The sequence below is a fragment of the Perkinsus marinus genome (genome assembly GCF_000006405.1).
Source record: "Perkinsus marinus ATCC 50983 genomic scaffold scf_1104296934700, whole genome shotgun sequence".
NCBI classification, from domain to species: Eukaryota; Perkinsozoa; order Perkinsida; family Perkinsidae; genus Perkinsus; species Perkinsus marinus.
In genome coordinates, this window is record NW_003214659.1 from 50,622 (window position 1) to 66,826 (window position 16,205).

Below are 16,205 nucleotides of genomic sequence, written 5' to 3' on the forward strand. Positions count from 1 at the left end.
CCATCTACTGAGTGGCTCCATGCCGCTGGCTTCCAGGACTTCCAAGCCACTCCAGCGCAGTTCACGGAGTTGAGACGTCGTTACGAGAAGACTCAGAAGGAAGCCGATGAAATCCGCGACTCGGCATTAAATGCGTGATTGTTGAAGCTCCAATTTCATTTTTTTACTATTGGCATCGTTTACTTCTTATTTTTGAGTGACTCTATTGAGTCCTGTGTGGATGGCTGTTTGTTAGAACAATCAACTCATCCGATGCGCCTTGCTATGCTTAATGCCTATATTTGGTTTAACCCTCGCTATGTAGTGGAAGATGTTTCTCCAAATGATCCAGTAGAGATATTGAGATTTACGTCAATGGTAGAGAGGTGGCACGAACTAGGCTCAGGACATCGTCATCGTATCGTACACCGCCGTAGCAAGTTGTGATTGGCAATTATATCACCGATTATCGTGCGGAATGTTCGTCGTTATGGCGCATCTTGGGATGGTAACCTAGCAACCACGGTTGAGAAGGTTGATTATATAGCTACTCCCCCTGAGGGAATTGATTATTATACTAGGGCATAGCCACCCCGCCTGAGGGAATTGATTATTATACTAGGGCATAGCCACCCCGCCTGAGGGAATTGATTATTATACTAGGGCATAGCCACCCCGCCTGAGGGAATTGATTATTATACTAGGGCATAGCCACCCCGCCTGAGGGAATTGATTATTATACTAGGGCATAGCCACCCCGCCTGAGGGAATTGATTAATATACTAGGGCATAGCCACCCCGCCTGAGGGAATTGATTATTATACTAGGGCATAGCCACCCCGCCTGAGGGAATTGATTATAAGCCTAGGGCATAGCCACCCCGCCTGAGGGAATTGATTATTATACTAGGGCATAGCCACCCCGCCTGAGGGAATTGATTGTAATGGAAAAATGTATCGAAGTGAGAAGTTTCCGGGGGTGCAGCCGATAGCATTCGTGTGTTATAAAGACATCACCCTTCATCTTTTGCCAGCAATTGGCTATTCTCAAAATATATGTTCTTTGATGAAGATGATCTCCCTAACCTAAGCCCTAGTAGCCTCACGCTGTATATCAAGAAAAATGGTTACGAGATGGAAGGTATCAGAATCGAACTTCCTACGACGGCGACCATGCAGGAATTGTTCGATAAAGCACAAGAATGCCTGGGCTTGGACTTGCCGGTCGAACGCGTATTCTTCAGCAACGGGTTCGAAGTATCAGAAATGAGTCATATAGAACAGAATGAGGTGCTCTATGTGAGTACAGGTGGGAATTTCAGATCACCCACACGAAACCCGTTGTCTCGGAATGTGGCCAACTACATACTTGGTGAAACTCTGGGTGAAGGCGGCTATGGTGAAGTCGTGAAGGCTGTTGACTCAACCACGAAAGAGGAGTTCGCTATGAAATTAGTGAAGAAATCTAGCTTCAGCAGGTTTGAAGACATACAGCGAGTCTACACTGAGATCGACACGTTGCGAGCTCTTCGTCATCCTAACGTCATCCGCATGGTCGACGTTGTGGATCATCCAGAGTATATCTGCTTCGTGATGGAGCTGGCAAGCGGAGGAGAGTTGCGACGGTTCGTTGAAAGGCATGGCCCTCTTGATGAGAACAGTAGATAACAAACGTGACACTTCCGAAGGTTATTGACATCTCACTCAGTCTCCCGGCATATATTCAATCAAATAGCGAAAGCAGTTCACTACTGTCATTCGAAACGGGTCGTCCATAGAGACCTCAAGCTGGAGAATATCCTCATGGATGAGCACAACTGCTGCAAGATAGTTGACTTCGGTCTAGCCGTAAGCTTTCAGCCCGAGCCACGCTGATGCAATATGGCTCTAGGACTTCGCTGTGATCCCCGAGATAATGGTCACAGATGCTGGCACTGAGGCGTACTTGGCGCCTGAGGTCTATAGAGGTGAGCTTATGCTCTGACCGAACTCCTGGTCTCGTTCTTCCTAGGGGAGAGTGTGGGGAACGACCCCTTCAAGATCGACGTGTGGTCCCTTGGCGTCATCCTTTATGCCCTGACTCACGGCAAACTACCATTCGAACGCCCTGCGAAGGAGGTCTGCGAGAGACTCGAGCGAGTAAGTCGACCAGAGAGAGGTCCCGGCTGCTGGCATTTTCTTTCGCGTTGAGTCCACCTCCGTCTCGTTTGGGTATCGATCGGCCACGCTCTCTCTCTGTATGGACTCATCTGGCTCTGCTGCAGCTGTTTGCTACAGGAGTTCTAGACGTATCTTTTTCTTTCTTCTCGAGGTGGGCCCTGATTTCAAGGCCGATGCAAGTTCACCGCTGCGAAGCCTCATCAGGAGGATGCTCACGCCCAAGGTTAGAAAGAGATGCTCAATGGATGATGTAGGCTTTATATTTTTCGAATCTCGATGTCACGTCCTGCCTCATGCCGCTACCGTTTTGATATTCCCTAGACCAAGGTCTAGCTATTGCTCAGATTACAACAGACCCGTGGCTGAGTCGAGGACGTTACGTTCGCTGCACTCTAGTTCCGCGTGGGTATCAGCCGAGCTTCTCATGGTAAGTTGACACACAATAGTTTCTCATTTCTTCAGAAATGCCTGATGCTCGCGTGGTGATCCAAGAGATGAATTCAGGAAAGATAGAGAAGCCGCTCCTGAATGACCATAGTTCATAGCCGCCTTCATCCTTGGTGACTTGTCGCGTTCTGCAAACATCTGAGGTTCGCTCGGCCGCTAGAGGTATACTCAACCCAACAGTACACACGTCTTGTCTACAACAGCAAGGAAGGGAGGAAGGGCAGCTGCTGGTGCTGCCCTGCATGGGCTCTGTCATTCCGCACATCGGAAGTTTGTCGTATCAGCATCGGGGCCTTAACAAATCCGGAATCCTCCCTGTCACTAGTGAATAACTATTAGTATTTCAGAACCAGACCTTCCTTCATGAACAAGAGACGTCTTTCATCCTGCGGCTACGGTTACACTTTCCGTCACAACCGTCCGTCCCGAATCTTCCACATCACTCTGCACCTCATATTTGAAAAAAGTCTCCGCGGTAGAGGAAACGTTTAGAGGGTCTTTCTCAACCACATCCGTTGATTCACGACGATCGAACTTGTCCAAAGCCAGCTGTATTTCAGCATTGATAAGTAAACTCATCCGTGTGATGAAGCTAGAGCCAACCTCAAGTGCTTCTGCTTCTACATCTGTCACCAATTCCTTCGTATTGGCACAGGTCATTTGCTGGTCTCTGGTTTGTTCACACTCCGTTTCACTGTATGAATCATTTCGAACTTCATCGTCTGCGGTGACCACTACGCCGTCTGAGTTTCTACTGCCCCCATACGTCGACCCTGACCGAGATTCCTCACTCACAGCCAGAGTGCTGTCTGCTTCCGCCCGAACGGACTGTGGGTCTCCACTCGGAGCACTGGGCAAATTATCGAAAGTTTCAATTGTCTTCTGGACAATCCCGCCGAAAACTGGTCTCACATGTTCGAGTCGGTTCCCCTCGTCTTGCGAAGATGTGCTCATGCCAGGCTCCATCATAACTAAGTTAACTCCATGATTCTCTGTGTGTGGTCATTCTTGCCCAGGATTTGTCCCCCCGTGTCCCCGTCAACGGGAAACGACTTCCCTCGCCCATCAGGGGTTCTGGTCCCTTGCGGGAAGAAGCCGACTATCTTAGTGAATACATCCTGATCTGTAGATTCATCGCGGACAATAGCCTGCCTTCTCTCATTTTCACCTTCGCACATTTCTATCAGAGAGTTTTAAATTCACTGTGTTGGTTGATCTCGACTCCTTTCGATAGCTGCTTTATGGGATCTGGCGAATCCCCAAAGTTGTCTCTCGAGTTTTCCCGCAATTTCGTACTGATTAATCACTACCATTGTCTGTGTCGTCCCGTTCGGGCGAGCGCGTCATAGATGAAACGCATGACAATGGAGTGATATTGCTAGAAAAGGTTTTTGTAAGCCCACCAAGGCCCTACACTTGTGTTACAAGGAGTGGTTAATTCTATAGGTATAAAATGTCATCCACCTTCTGCTTCCTCTTTATCACGGTGTTCTCGTTCTACTCGATTATGTGATTTGGTATAAGGAGTTCTAATTTCAGTTGATGCGAGGGTTCGAGACGAAGCATCCAGTAGTCGAGTGGACGAATGTTAGGAAAGATACCAAGTAATTCTACGGAGGAGCACTGCTTGTGTCATCATGTGATTTTAGAATCGACTATCCTGACTCAGGATTCCTGATGGTGATGAACTTATGGAGAAGTTCCAGGATCCAAGCCAGGCTGATAAGACATCAGGTACTATCGACATCTGTCATTAGTACTTTATCCTGTGCCATGGCGATTCCGTCCAACTCACATACCAAGTAAAGGCTTGACTCATGCACTGCCTCTGAAGCTTGGTAGAGCATTTGCCGATCTGCGTGGCCGAGTGTTACGCTCTGTCGACTTCGAGCATTTCGAATCTAAAAAAGGGCAAGGGAAAGGAGGTAGAGCCGGACCCAGCTACCAGGCATACCTTTTTCCAAAGCCTTTCCACGCGGGCCGAACATTTCTGGTTTTTATGTTCTAATCTTTGTTTGTCTATCCTACTTTGTTGTGAAGCTATCTCGTCCTTAAGTTCGGGTAACTAATAACACACATTAGGAACCAACAATCTAAAGCCCTAAGAGTTGTAGTCCCGTTGAATTTTATATTAGAGTTTCGAAGTTTGCAGTTCTCCGCACGAGGGTTCTCCGCAGTATCGCACGAGGGTGAGTGGTGCCGAAAGTACATGGTGATACTTCCACGTACTAACACAGTCGTAAGTACCTCCATATGCTTACCATGGCTTTCAACCTCGCCACCGCTTGTTTCTTATCCTGCGATTCATTAGTGTAAGCTTGCTTCTTTTCGAGGAGTCCATTTTTCAACTGATACACTCAACTGATTACTCTCGGCGCATACATACTCACCTTTCTGCCAGTCACATCATTGTCGGTTGCGAATCTATTTGTCGATACTTACACCCTTCATACACTGACCGATCATATTACAACGGTCACATCGATAATCTTACATGTTAAGGAAGTGTGTTGTCATACTAGGGGTTGTGCAGTACCAAGAACTGACAGGATGCGTCTTGAAGAGCATCCACAAGAGACATGCAAATTTCATCTGTAACACATGTATTCCTTTGTAGCCTCGAGACTGACCATATACTTGATTTTCCACCTTCAGCTAGTCTAGCTGAAGTTCTAAGAACTGCCGCAACCACGCTCAACATATGAGATCGAAGGCCGCCAGTATCGAGTGGAATCCCTTCAAGCGATTTGAGTAATGAAGACTCATCGATCATCTTGTGCAGTAAGAAGGCCTCCTCCGAAATGAAGAATTCATGGAGAGTAACAACGATGCCACGTACTTTGCTCCTAGCTTGCGACGTGACCAGTGCTTTGGACCAATCAACACGGAACAACGAGGTTATCAGTGATAACTTATCACATCCCAGTTGAATGTAGTGCAAAGCATATTTCCTTGTTCAAGAGTTGAGATGGAGGCCTCAAATCTCGCCATCTCATCGAGAATTCTCATAAACATAAATTTTACAAAAGAATTTTACATCCATATCTATATCTAAAAACCATACTATCCACTATTTCTGATGTTAATGACTCCAAATTAGCTACTACAGATCTAGGCGTTACAATGATTACAATGTATTTCATATTTTGATATCTCTTATCTATGATCTCCTTATATTTCTTTCACTTATTTTCAAATTCCTTCATTGTGTTAATGTCCAATTGAGTAGCTCCTACTTCTACTACATAAATTTGGTCTTGATGTCTAAATACAATATCTGCAAAGCAGTGCTACTGCAGTTTTCGGAAACACATTGCTTGCTCTGAAGCTGCAATTGTCTCCATAAGTACTGTCAAGTTGTAGATCTCAACAATCGGTAGCGTTCGTAGGCTAACAGACTCAGGAGATTCGAAACGAAGCTTACTGCGAAGCACCGCAGAGTGCATGTACTGCCCACATAAAGCGCGGAAGGACGATTTCCGTCTCTACGATCACTTCGGTCGCCACCACCCGGGGCAACCGGAAGCATACAAGCCCAAGAAAGGTCAAAGCTCTCTATTAGACTTCTTTGCGCCGACAGGGAGCGGTGATAGGGGCGCTCGGTCAGCCGGGGTTGCAAGCGCTCCCAGCGGACATGCTAGCTCAGAGTCATCCGGAAATAACAGTGGTATTCGGATCAAAACCATGGGGAGCAAAAATGAAGCCGCCTGTACACAGGAGATTGGGAGAGAGGGGCAATTGGATAAAGCATCATTCGAGTTTAATTGTAAGGACAAAAGCCTGAATCGAACTTGGGTGTTCAGAATAGAAGCACAGTGCTCTACCAGCACACCAGATCGAGTTACGAATGATGAATAACCCAATTGCCCAGGCGGCCTGGGCCAGGCCCGCATAACCGAGAAATGGTGCGATGGTTTCCAACGCGACATAACGGATGCTGGGCCTCTCCTGTACGGGCGGGTTGGGATGGGAAGTAAAAATTGAGAGAACGTTACTCTCAACTACCAAAGAACATGAGTTCTGCGTTCATAACTCATCTTAGTTCCTATCCTGATGAATCACGCAGTTCCATGAACCCATAACACAAAACCAAGTTGCGCTCGGCAGAAACGCAAATGTCATCTGAGATGATTCATCTCCTGTGCGTGGCTATTTCACCCTCCGTACCTAAATGGTACTCCTCAGGATCGCTGTGCCATGGAAGCTGAGGGTAGGTCAACGGCTTATATGTTTTAAGACTTATCATAGTATGATTATCATGCACGATGTATAGCGCGTCAACTACATCTCAGGCCATTTGGGAAGTCCCGAACCATCCGCTGTATCCATCGAGTGCCCAGCAGCACCACAGCCGAATCAGACAGCATCTCCGCAGCCCGTCGCTCCTGTTGTCGATGTTACGAGAGGTGGATTGGCTACACTTGTAACGGGCTCAAAGCGAAAAGCTGGATGAGATCAAAGCTCTACTTAACCAACACCTGGCTAACGACGCCCGCCCCCAACGTGAACTCGACTTCCGCCTCAGAATCGCTAACATCGGCCCCTATAAATTAGACGATGACTTGCGGACGGTCCAATGCACGGTATGCGATACCCACAAATGGTCTATTCCCAGGAATGAGCGTCCTGGCTTCTTCGATAGATTAGGCGTATTCAGCGTCGGAGATCCGATACCCTTTGCAGAAAGGCAACGTGATCTGATCGCTTCTCTCAAGGACCATCTCAAAGTACCGACTCACAATAGATGCATCAGTATTGGCGAGACGGGCAAAACGCGTACGCGACGGAGCGAGGCTCTGGCGGTGGCTCGCCCTGCTTATTTCAATGTTGTCGGAGGTCACAGCCACAGAGAGTCTGAGAGATTGCTGGCCTTGCTGTGAGACCGAATCCGGTCTCACAGCTACGCTCCTGGAGTCTCTCATATCCTTCGGGCTCACGGGAGAATCTCTCCGGGACAACCTCGTGACTTTGGCCACGGATAGAGATTAGCATGCGCTGAAAGTTGGCGCAAGATTAGCAGGGGCCCTTGGCTGCGAGGATGATCAGATTTTCCATTTGTGGTGCATAGCACATCGAATTGAGCTTTCCGTCGACGATTCGCATAAGGGCGTCACTGATATGCGCAGCATCCTACATCCAGCGATGCCTTCGAGACACGGCAATGCCTATGAGAACCTCGAGGCACAAGCTGAAGAGCGAGAACTTCCGTTTGTAGTGCACTTATCCTTTTCATCGACCAGATGGGCGTCAAGCGAGTGCCGCGTCTACCGCAGCTTCATCATCAACTATCGTACCATATGTGAGCTAGGTGAGCGAGTCCTGTAACTTCTGTGGAAACTGTATTGGAGCTGTCTGACAGCGGTTGTCATGTGTGACAAACGCGTAATCGTAACTCACAGTGAGTTTCGATTACACGTTTGTCGCACGCATGAGTTACGCTCAGTTGTCAGGTACATTCCCTCAGGTCAAGAAAATAGACTGGGTGCTCAAGTTGAACTTGACAAGTTCTCCGTCAGCCATGACGCTCTCAACAAAACAGCCTCAGCATCGTGCACGTCTCAAGCTGTCAACCGTCGGCTCTGGCAGGTGCTCACATCGGTGCATCATCTCCGTGACGAAGTTATTATTGCAATCAGCTGAGCTGAGAAAGTTCGATGATGCAATTGTTGATTCTGGGGATCAGAGGGCTGAAGTTCAGCCGCTGAACGATGTTCAGATGTTCAGTGAACATATCTGGTTTGTCGATCGGGATAAGTTCAAGATGGACTCATATCCTACGCTCGCTGGCATTGACTTCGTCGGTAGGTCTTGGAAAACCGTGAAACTTGACCCTATATCACCGTGGTTATTCAGAATAGCCATTGGGTTCTGCGTAAGCTGGAATGACCAACTGATCGCAGCGCTGGGGAAGCCGCTCTTTGTACGCCTACAGGCTGTAGGCGTACGAAGAGCGCTAGGCTGCACCGGCATGGCCTTGGACGGGCTCGTATCCGATCCTCACTTCCAGGTGAGCTGCTTGGGATTGATTTGCTGGTCTACACTTCGGTCTCTACTGAATCTCTCAAGCTGAGCCCATGGAGTGCCGAAGTCGACACTGCCTTGCAGAGCGTCGGTAACCCTCGCAGTGATGTCCTTGCTGATTACTTACCGACACCTAAGTACATCCTGATGATTATATGTGCGGCAACCTATAGCCTATAGGCTATAGGATATGGACTCGTACTCTCTGTACCAAGTCTTCGGCCGAAGTTGCGACGGTCCTCGGTGAGCCCTCGGATGAGATTTCGCCCAGTCTGCCTGGTTGACGGTAGAATGTTTGCCAATTTGCTTGTACGTGGGATGTTTGTGGCAGGTCCCCACCAGCAGCGTGGCCAGAGGCATTCAGCTGCTGATGTTGCCTCCATTCTCGCCCAATTTGGCCTTCTACGAACGCTGCCACAAGGAGTATCAGAATGGGTTGAGACTCTCAACTTGAGAGCCATGCTGCTGGAGACCAACTCACCGACTTTCTACTGGTGGAAGTTTTACAGCCTGGTCACCCACGCTTACAACAACTCCCCATTACCTGGCTCCTCTTTAGCTGCTGCTGCTGCTGTCACCCCTAATGACTTGTATCTTGCCAAGGGATCTACAACGTTGCTACCCGGTGGAGCTGCTGATCTCCCTTCATCGCCCGCTGCCGAGCACTTCATTGAGGCGTTTGAAGCTATTCCGGGAATAGTATTCCCCCCCTCCGAGCTGGCCTCTAACTTAGAGGCTCTAAGGTAAACAACAACGTAGCTCAAGTTGCTGCAACTGCACGAGAGTCTCTTGGAATAAGCTTGAAGTTGTATCAAGCCGATTGGGAACTTAGGCGAGTAGCATCGCGCAGGTCATGGGTTCTCTCTTCGGTTGGTAGGCGTGTCGGCCCTATTGAGCTCGGTTCCTGGGTCTAAGTTTGGCGGGCAGCCCACTTTAAGACTGACACTAATTGGATGGGTGACCCATCATGGGTCCGGCCCGTGTTATAGTGTATGTCCTGTTGACACCTATCTAGTTTATTGGTTGGGATCGAGAGATGATGGTGCCGATGGAAGATCGTCTACGGAGTCTGGTTACAACCTGATGCCTATTCGGCAGGCTACTATACTCGCAAATCTTGACGATCGCTACAACTAAATCATCTTCAGAGCAAGATGCCATGCAACGTGCACTTTCGGCCCGCCAGCAGATCGTATGTCAACCAGCACAGTGCTGGTAGTGACTACCTACTCCACGAGACATCTTTAATGCTGCTGCCCTCAACAGTCTATTGCATCAGACTGCTAGCGGATGAAGACGATTGATGATGAAAATTGTATTATGTTCTGAACTCTGAACCATCGGAGCGTATGGAGTGAAGCCAGTGGTGTAGGATGATCCTACTAGGATCAGCTATCTGCGAGAACAGCGTCTGCACTAGCCCGATAGAGAAGTGGTCGATTGCAGAATCTGGGGTCCCGGACACCGAGTCCGTGAACTCAGAATCTCATACTTCGAAGTTCTGCCACAGTTCATGCTGAATCGGTCACTGACAAAATTTCAATTGCGCGCATCCCGACCTCGAAGTCCCCGAGCATGGAGAGCGGTAGCATGAATCAGAATAGATCGGGAGGGATGTCGAACATAACGTTATCCCCTTCGTCGGTTTCGTCATCGGGTTGCTGGTCAGTGGCAGAATCAGCATCCGATTTATGCGCACACTCTAAGAGGAGACGATATCTTCCCTCAGGGTGAAGTCACTATTATCCGCATGTTCTCAAGTCTTAAAACTGTACAATGATTGTACTACAATCGAGTTTCATCATGCCGTGTGGTGTTTTGCGTTGTCTCTGAGGGAGGGCGTAAGTTCCGGGTGATCACCCTTGGGGAACGAGTACCACAAACTTTGTGGCACAAAGAGTCGAAGAAACCAAGAAAAGCGCTCTTTCGTACTGAGATGATCTCAGTGAGATCGACACGTTGCGAGCTCTTCGTCATCCTAACGTCATCCGCATGGTCGACGTTGTGGATCATCCAGAGTATATCTGCTTCGTGATGGAGCTGGCAAGCGGAGGAGAGTTGCGACGGTTCGTTGAAAGGCACGGCCCTCTTGATGAGAACAGTAGACAACAAACGTTACACTTCCGGAGGTTATTGGCATCTCACTCAGTCTCCCAGCACATATTCAATCAAATAACAAAAGCAGTTCATTATTGTCATTCGAAGCGGGTCGTCCATAGAGACCTCAAGCTTGAGAACATCCTCATGCATGAGCACAGCTGCTGCAAGATAGTCGACTTCGGTCTAGCCGTAAGCTTTCAGCCCAAGCCACGCTGATGCAACAGTAGCTCTAGAACTTCGCTGTGATGATCACAGTGTGATCCCCGAGACAATGGTCACAGATGCTGGCACTGACTCAGTGCCACTGAGGCGTATTTGGCGCCTGAGGTCTATTGGGGTGAGCATATGCTGACCGAGCTCCTGGTCTCGTTCTTCCTAGGGGAGAGTGTGGGGAACGACCCCTTCAAGATCGACGTGTGGTCCCTTGGCGTCATCCTTTATGCCCTGACTCACGGCAAACTACCATTCGAACGCCCTGCGAAGGAGGTCTGCAAGAGACTTGAGCGAGTAAGTCGACCAGAGAGAGGTCCCGGCTGCTAGCATTTTCTTTCGCGTTGAGTCCACCTCCGTCTCGCTTGGGTATCGATCGGCCACGCCCTCTCCCTGTATGGACTCATCTGACTCTGCTGCAGCTGTCTGCTACAGGAGTTCTAGACGTATCTTTTTCTTTCTTCTCGAGGTGGGCCCTGATTCAAGGCCGATGCAAGTCCACCACTGCGAAGCCTCATCCGGAGGATGCTCACGCCTAAGGTTAGAAAGAGATGCTCAATGGATGATGTAGGCTTTATATTTTTCGAATCTCGATGTCACGTCCTGCCTCATGCCGCTCCCGTTTTGATATTCCCTAGACCAAGGTCTAGCTATTGCTCAGATTACAACAGACCCGTGGCTGAGTCGAGGACGTTACGTTCGCTGCACTCTAGTTCCGCGTGGGTATCAGCCGAGCTTCTCATGGTAAGTTGACACACAATAGTTTCTCATTTCTTCAGAGATGCCTGATGCTCGCGTGGTGATCCAAGAGATGAATTCAGGAAAGATAGAGAAGCCGCTCCTGAATGACCATAGTTCATAGCCGTCTTCATCCTTGGTGACTTGTCGAGTTTTGCAAACATCTGAGGTTCGCTCGGCCACTAGAGGTATACTCAACCCAACAGTACACACGTCTTGTCTAAAACAGCAAGGAAGGGCAGCTGCTGGTGCTGCCCTGCATGGGCTCTGTCGTTCCGCACATCGGAAGTTTGTCGTATCAGCATCGGGGCCTTAGCGATTCCGGAATCCTCCCTGTCACTAGTGGATACCTATTAGTTTTTCAGAATCAGACCTTCCTTCATGAACAAGTAGTTCATGAAGAATCCCCTTAGTCGCGACCAAAGAGCACTTCCGGGTGGACTGCGGCTACGGTTACCACTTTCCGTCACAACCGTCCCGAATCTTCCACATCACTCTGCACCTCATATTTGAAAAGAGTCTCCGAGGTAGAGGAAACGGTTGGGGATCTGTGTTGGTTGATCTCTGCTTCATGGGATCTGGTGAATCCCCAAGGTTGTCTCTCGAGTTTTCCCGCGATTTCACATTCAAGATGCTTTTCTGTTGCTGTACTTTCCTCACATGAGCAATCCATTCAGCAACAACGTTGTTGTTGTATTGATCACTAGTGGGTTCGCTACGGGTCGCCACTGACTCTTTCTCTTCATCATCCGAGCCTCCATAAGCCCTCATTCCTCTCTGTAAAGGAGGTAGCCCGCTCTCGAGCACCTTTGCCCGACTGAGTTCTCGGCCGATCGAGTCTTGAATGTTTTTTAATCGTTGATTGATTCCAGTTCGACCAAGACTCCCGAAAGGGAGGTCCGTTGCACGGTACAGGCCGACGACGACGACCACGGGTTGATGGTCAGCCATGGTCTGGCATCCGATGGACACCGTCTCCCCTGTTGCGAATCTGGAAATGATAACTGATAATGCGCCTCTGATGGAATCGACACTGAAGCGGATTATATTGAGCATAACCAGAACGAGTCGTTTCGTGTCATCCTAGCGACCGGCTGCGATATGCCGAACAGAAACGATGAGATTCTTACGCCTCTCCCACAGCTGCTCTTCCTGACAATATCGTTTGTGATCCCACTCAAATCATCACCGTCGCAACGTGATCTACGTGGTGGAAAGAGTCATCGATTTTTGGGCGTGCGCGGTTTTCATAATTGGTCCCGATCAACAACATAACTATACGGAATGACGTGAAGAGGAAGCTGTGCAGACTCTAGGGAGCATATTTGAACGATGTTGGATGCATAGTCTTATCTATGCCAATTGATATTACATTGCATCCCTCTGTTCCCTTGAAGACAACAGACGCACGAGAAGTTAGCACACGGTCATCACGGAAATCATTGCCTTCACCGTGTTTTCCAGTCTGAATCTGTTCCGCTCAGGCCTGTGGAGTGTTACTCTGATTGAGCGCACCTTTCAGTAGTATTTTTATTCCCTGCTACTGTAGTCGTCGGTTAACATGCAAATTCTAGCTTGCATCCTGTACAAGTACGAGCCGGACAAGGCTACTGAGATATCGACATTCTATGACCTGCACAAAATATCGTAATATTCGAAGAGCGGGAGTGGAGGAGCCTCTGGGTGACTCGCAGATATTTCCAGCGGAAAACTGTAAAGGAGTTCATCAAATTTCACGCTCGAGCGATCGTCTCCCGAACTGCCAAGGGACAGAGGCAGAGCGTTCAGTTCGAACAGAACATCGGCAAGTGTCATGTGTAGGTGTTGGTTAACGAGGTGCCCGTCTTCGTACTCATCCGGTTCAGATACGTCGCTCCGGATGGCTTAGGGGCTGCATGCCTCACAGACGGGGAGTATCCTATGCGCGTTGCTTTCGCGTTCATCAGTGAGGTACTTGGGGTTAACTTTCGAATAAGGATGGGGTAGTTATCAATCTGACTGTTAGTGATGGTATAAAATGTCATCCACCCTCTGCTTCCTCTTTATCACGGTGTTCTCGTTTTACTTGATTATGGTGATTTGGTATAAGGAGCTCTAATTTCAGTTGATGCGAGGGTTCGAGACGAAGCATCCAGTAGTCGAGTGGACGAATGTTAGGAAAGATACCAAGTAGTTCTACGAAGCTGCACCGCTTGTGTCATCGTGTGATTTTAGAATTGACTATCCTGAGGGTGATGAACTGATGGAGAAGTTCCAGGATCCAAGCCAGGCTGATAAGATCGCCCAGATTCAGAAGGAGCTGGACGATGTTAAGGGCGTCGTCATCAAGAGTACTACTTGGGAGGTTTCGGTGACTATTCGTGTTTGGTTCTGTTTGAGACCGTATGTGCTTTTCCTCGCAGGCATGGACGACGTATTGCGAAGGGGAGAGACTTTGGACAGTCTGATGCAGAAGTCTAATGACCTCAGCAACACCTCGTAATATGTCAGGAATTTCATGGCGAAGTGAAGCGTTTTGTGTGTAGATACCAGTTCTACCGTACTGCGAAGAAGAACAATCAGTGCTGCAAATATTACTAGGTCACAGTCTTTCTGTATAACTACACTCCTTCTGGTATCGTCTCAATAGGATTGTGTTATTAGTATACATGCAAGTATCGTTATGAAGTGGTGTAATGGATAGCAACTTCGATTAGTAAGCCCGGTGGACTAAGGTTCGATCCCCGGTCGGGGCGTGAAGTATATACATTCGGGTGTTCTTATTCACTACAAGGGGCTCCCACAGGAGAGTTCAGAAGTGGTTACTTTGAACACTAAGCATTCTGGTTGTTAAAGGAAACCATGCTATTTAGTTTTAAAGTCATGACCCAGGAGTGTTGCCGATACTGGATTGCCGGCCTTCAGGGGAGGGAGGAAAAGACCAGATATCCCAGAATCCAGACGGAGTGTTCGTCGGAGGCTTGTAGTATCGATGACGGCTAGCTGCATTCACTACTTCACTCGAACCATGGGTACAGCGGTTACCTACTGATCAAGTCGATGACGGAAACGATGTTAAAATGACTACCCTTGGGATCGAACCCGGCTGCTGAATAGAAAGCAGTACACTGTGGGCATGCGAAGCCATCAAGCTGTTGGCGTGCCTCACGACCACGTACCTATATAGAGAAAAGTGCAGTTCTCGGCCATAGATGATGTGCTTCTCACCACTGCACGCTCATTAGGCCTTTCCTCAGGCCGGGTAAGATCAGGCACTGTTGCACGATGCGTGTTCACCACACTCTCTGGGGGAGGGACGTTCGGCTCATCGATTGGTTTGAGAGGCTGAGCGAAACCATCACAGAAGATAAGTCTCGTCGGCTCACATCTCTGGTAGGAGTCCCTCGGCGTTCGATGGGAATCTTGGGTCGCTTCGGTGGACGTTGTATGCTGACCAAAAACTGTAGAGTAGTTGCCTTGCATCCTCACTCAGAGTCTCTTGGAGAGCTGTCGACTTCAACCACTTCCGCATCAACATCGAAAATCAGCGGCCGTGTTGGTGTGTGTGGGCTCAACGTCGAGGCGTGGGATTCTCTATCACAGGAGTAGGGTAGTCCAGTACAGCGTGAATATGCACAAATGTTGATGACAATATGGACTGAGGGGAATTTCGGGAAATTCTCATTGACTGCTGTAAATTTCTACCCGGATTCGCATGTAAACTTTTATGCTTAGTGGAGCAACTCTTAAGCTCAGCTCAAAAAAGCAAACATATATTTCCAAACACTGGTCCAGTATGCTGAATTCGACCTACTTGTGTTCTGCGGACTTCTCATCAACTGCGCCTTGACCAACACTGTCGCGGCACCGCTTGGCGTAAGGACGGAGAGGAGTTAACTCTACACCGCAGGTTGGCGATCCGCCTCCTATGGGGCTGCCAGTCATTGCTAAGGGAACATCAATGATGCCGCTACCACAAACGCCGCACCTAAGAACTCCTTGTAAGAAGGTAACCGTACATCAGTAGCCGCTTGATGTGATCGACTCGACTCCATAACCGGTAGAGTCTTCTGAGGACCACTACAGTTACCAGGGACTGTCACAGGTGATGACGGACCTGCGCTGACTCCATCTTTTCCTGCCGGGTTTTCCGAGCTAGATCCGCGATGAGTCGGTCCTGTTGCTCAGCCAGTTTGATGATCTCCTGTATTCTTTGGTCGATGTACGAATGTAAATCCTCGGCCAAGCGTGTCGCAAGTGTTGCCAACATTACACGTGTGGGAGGAGACAACTACTCTCCTTACAGGCTGAGATCAACTCACTAGGAGGAATGTAAGTCACTGCGCTTGTCAAGCTGCGAGGTGGCACGCACTACAACGAACAGCGTATTGGCCGGCAACAGAACGCAGCGGTGAAACTCCGGCGTTCCCTAAGACCAGCAAAAGTGACGAATTTGGACAGGAGCATTGATGTTGTAGCCAATGGTGGAAATATGAGTCATAAAGCGACTAGAGTGAATTCACCCATCATGTGCAATATCATGGCAAAAATCATTCCCCGAACTATGCACTT

General features: G+C 48.8%; 8 protein-coding genes across 8 annotated transcripts; 7 read left to right on the forward strand and 1 right to left on the reverse strand.

Annotated features, from left to right (window-relative positions):
* Positions 1 to 138, forward strand: Pmar_PMAR021011 (hypothetical protein; the record flags this gene model as incomplete). Its single annotated transcript, XM_002784573.1, has 1 exon — positions 1 to 138. A coding segment is annotated over one exon (138 nt), but the record flags the coding sequence as incomplete, so codon positions are not given.
* Positions 139 to 1,034: 896 nt separating this feature from the next.
* Positions 1,035 to 2,366, forward strand: Pmar_PMAR021012 (Ovarian-specific serine/threonine-protein kinase Lok, putative; the record flags this gene model as incomplete). The annotated part of the gene is made up of 5 exons (XM_002784574.1): positions 1,035 to 1,638; positions 1,687 to 1,826; positions 1,870 to 1,945; positions 1,990 to 2,117; positions 2,343 to 2,366. 5 exons carry the CDS (start codon positions 1,035 to 1,037, stop codon positions 2,364 to 2,366), a joined length of 972 nt encoding a protein of 323 aa, XP_002784620.1.
* Positions 2,367 to 4,038: 1,672 nt separating this feature from the next.
* On the forward strand, positions 4,039 to 4,342 carry Pmar_PMAR021013 (hypothetical protein; the record flags this gene model as incomplete). The annotated part of the gene is made up of 3 exons (XM_002784575.1): positions 4,039 to 4,071; positions 4,125 to 4,189; positions 4,255 to 4,342. The coding sequence occupies 3 exons, from the start codon at positions 4,039 to 4,041 to the stop codon at positions 4,340 to 4,342; spliced, it is 186 nt and encodes a 61-aa protein (XP_002784621.1).
* A 2,768-nt stretch (positions 4,343 to 7,110) lies between these two features.
* Pmar_PMAR021014 (hypothetical protein) lies at positions 7,111 to 7,461 on the forward strand (the record flags this gene model as incomplete). Its single annotated transcript, XM_002784576.1, has 1 exon — positions 7,111 to 7,461. A coding segment is annotated over one exon (351 nt), but the record flags the coding sequence as incomplete, so codon positions are not given.
* A 291-nt stretch (positions 7,462 to 7,752) lies between these two features.
* Positions 7,753 to 9,520, forward strand: Pmar_PMAR021015 (hypothetical protein; the record flags this gene model as incomplete). Its single annotated transcript, XM_002784577.1, has 6 exons — positions 7,753 to 7,796; positions 7,826 to 7,893; positions 8,050 to 8,171; positions 8,269 to 8,386; positions 8,938 to 9,349; positions 9,484 to 9,520. The coding sequence occupies 6 exons, from the start codon at positions 7,753 to 7,755 to the stop codon at positions 9,518 to 9,520; spliced, it is 801 nt and encodes a 266-aa protein (XP_002784623.1).
* A 1,078-nt stretch (positions 9,521 to 10,598) lies between these two features.
* Positions 10,599 to 11,455, forward strand: Pmar_PMAR021016 (hypothetical protein; the record flags this gene model as incomplete). The annotated part of the gene is made up of 3 exons (XM_002784578.1): positions 10,599 to 10,707; positions 11,086 to 11,213; positions 11,339 to 11,455. The coding sequence occupies 3 exons, from the start codon at positions 10,599 to 10,601 to the stop codon at positions 11,453 to 11,455; spliced, it is 354 nt and encodes a 117-aa protein (XP_002784624.1).
* A 1,729-nt stretch (positions 11,456 to 13,184) lies between these two features.
* Positions 13,185 to 14,273, forward strand: Pmar_PMAR021017 (SNARE protein, putative). The gene is made up of 7 exons (XM_002784579.1): positions 13,185 to 13,301; positions 13,349 to 13,471; positions 13,520 to 13,604; positions 13,759 to 13,823; positions 13,869 to 13,984; positions 14,057 to 14,132; positions 14,180 to 14,273. Exons 1-7 carry the CDS (start codon positions 13,216 to 13,218, stop codon positions 14,232 to 14,234), a joined length of 606 nt encoding a protein of 201 aa, XP_002784625.1. The 5' UTR covers positions 13,185 to 13,215; the 3' UTR covers positions 14,235 to 14,273.
* Positions 14,274 to 15,750: 1,477 nt separating this feature from the next.
* Positions 15,751 to 15,903, reverse strand: Pmar_PMAR021018 (hypothetical protein; the record flags this gene model as incomplete). Its single annotated transcript, XM_002784580.1, has 1 exon — positions 15,751 to 15,903. A coding segment is annotated over one exon (153 nt), but the record flags the coding sequence as incomplete, so codon positions are not given.
* Between the last annotated feature and the right edge of the window lie 302 nt (positions 15,904 to 16,205).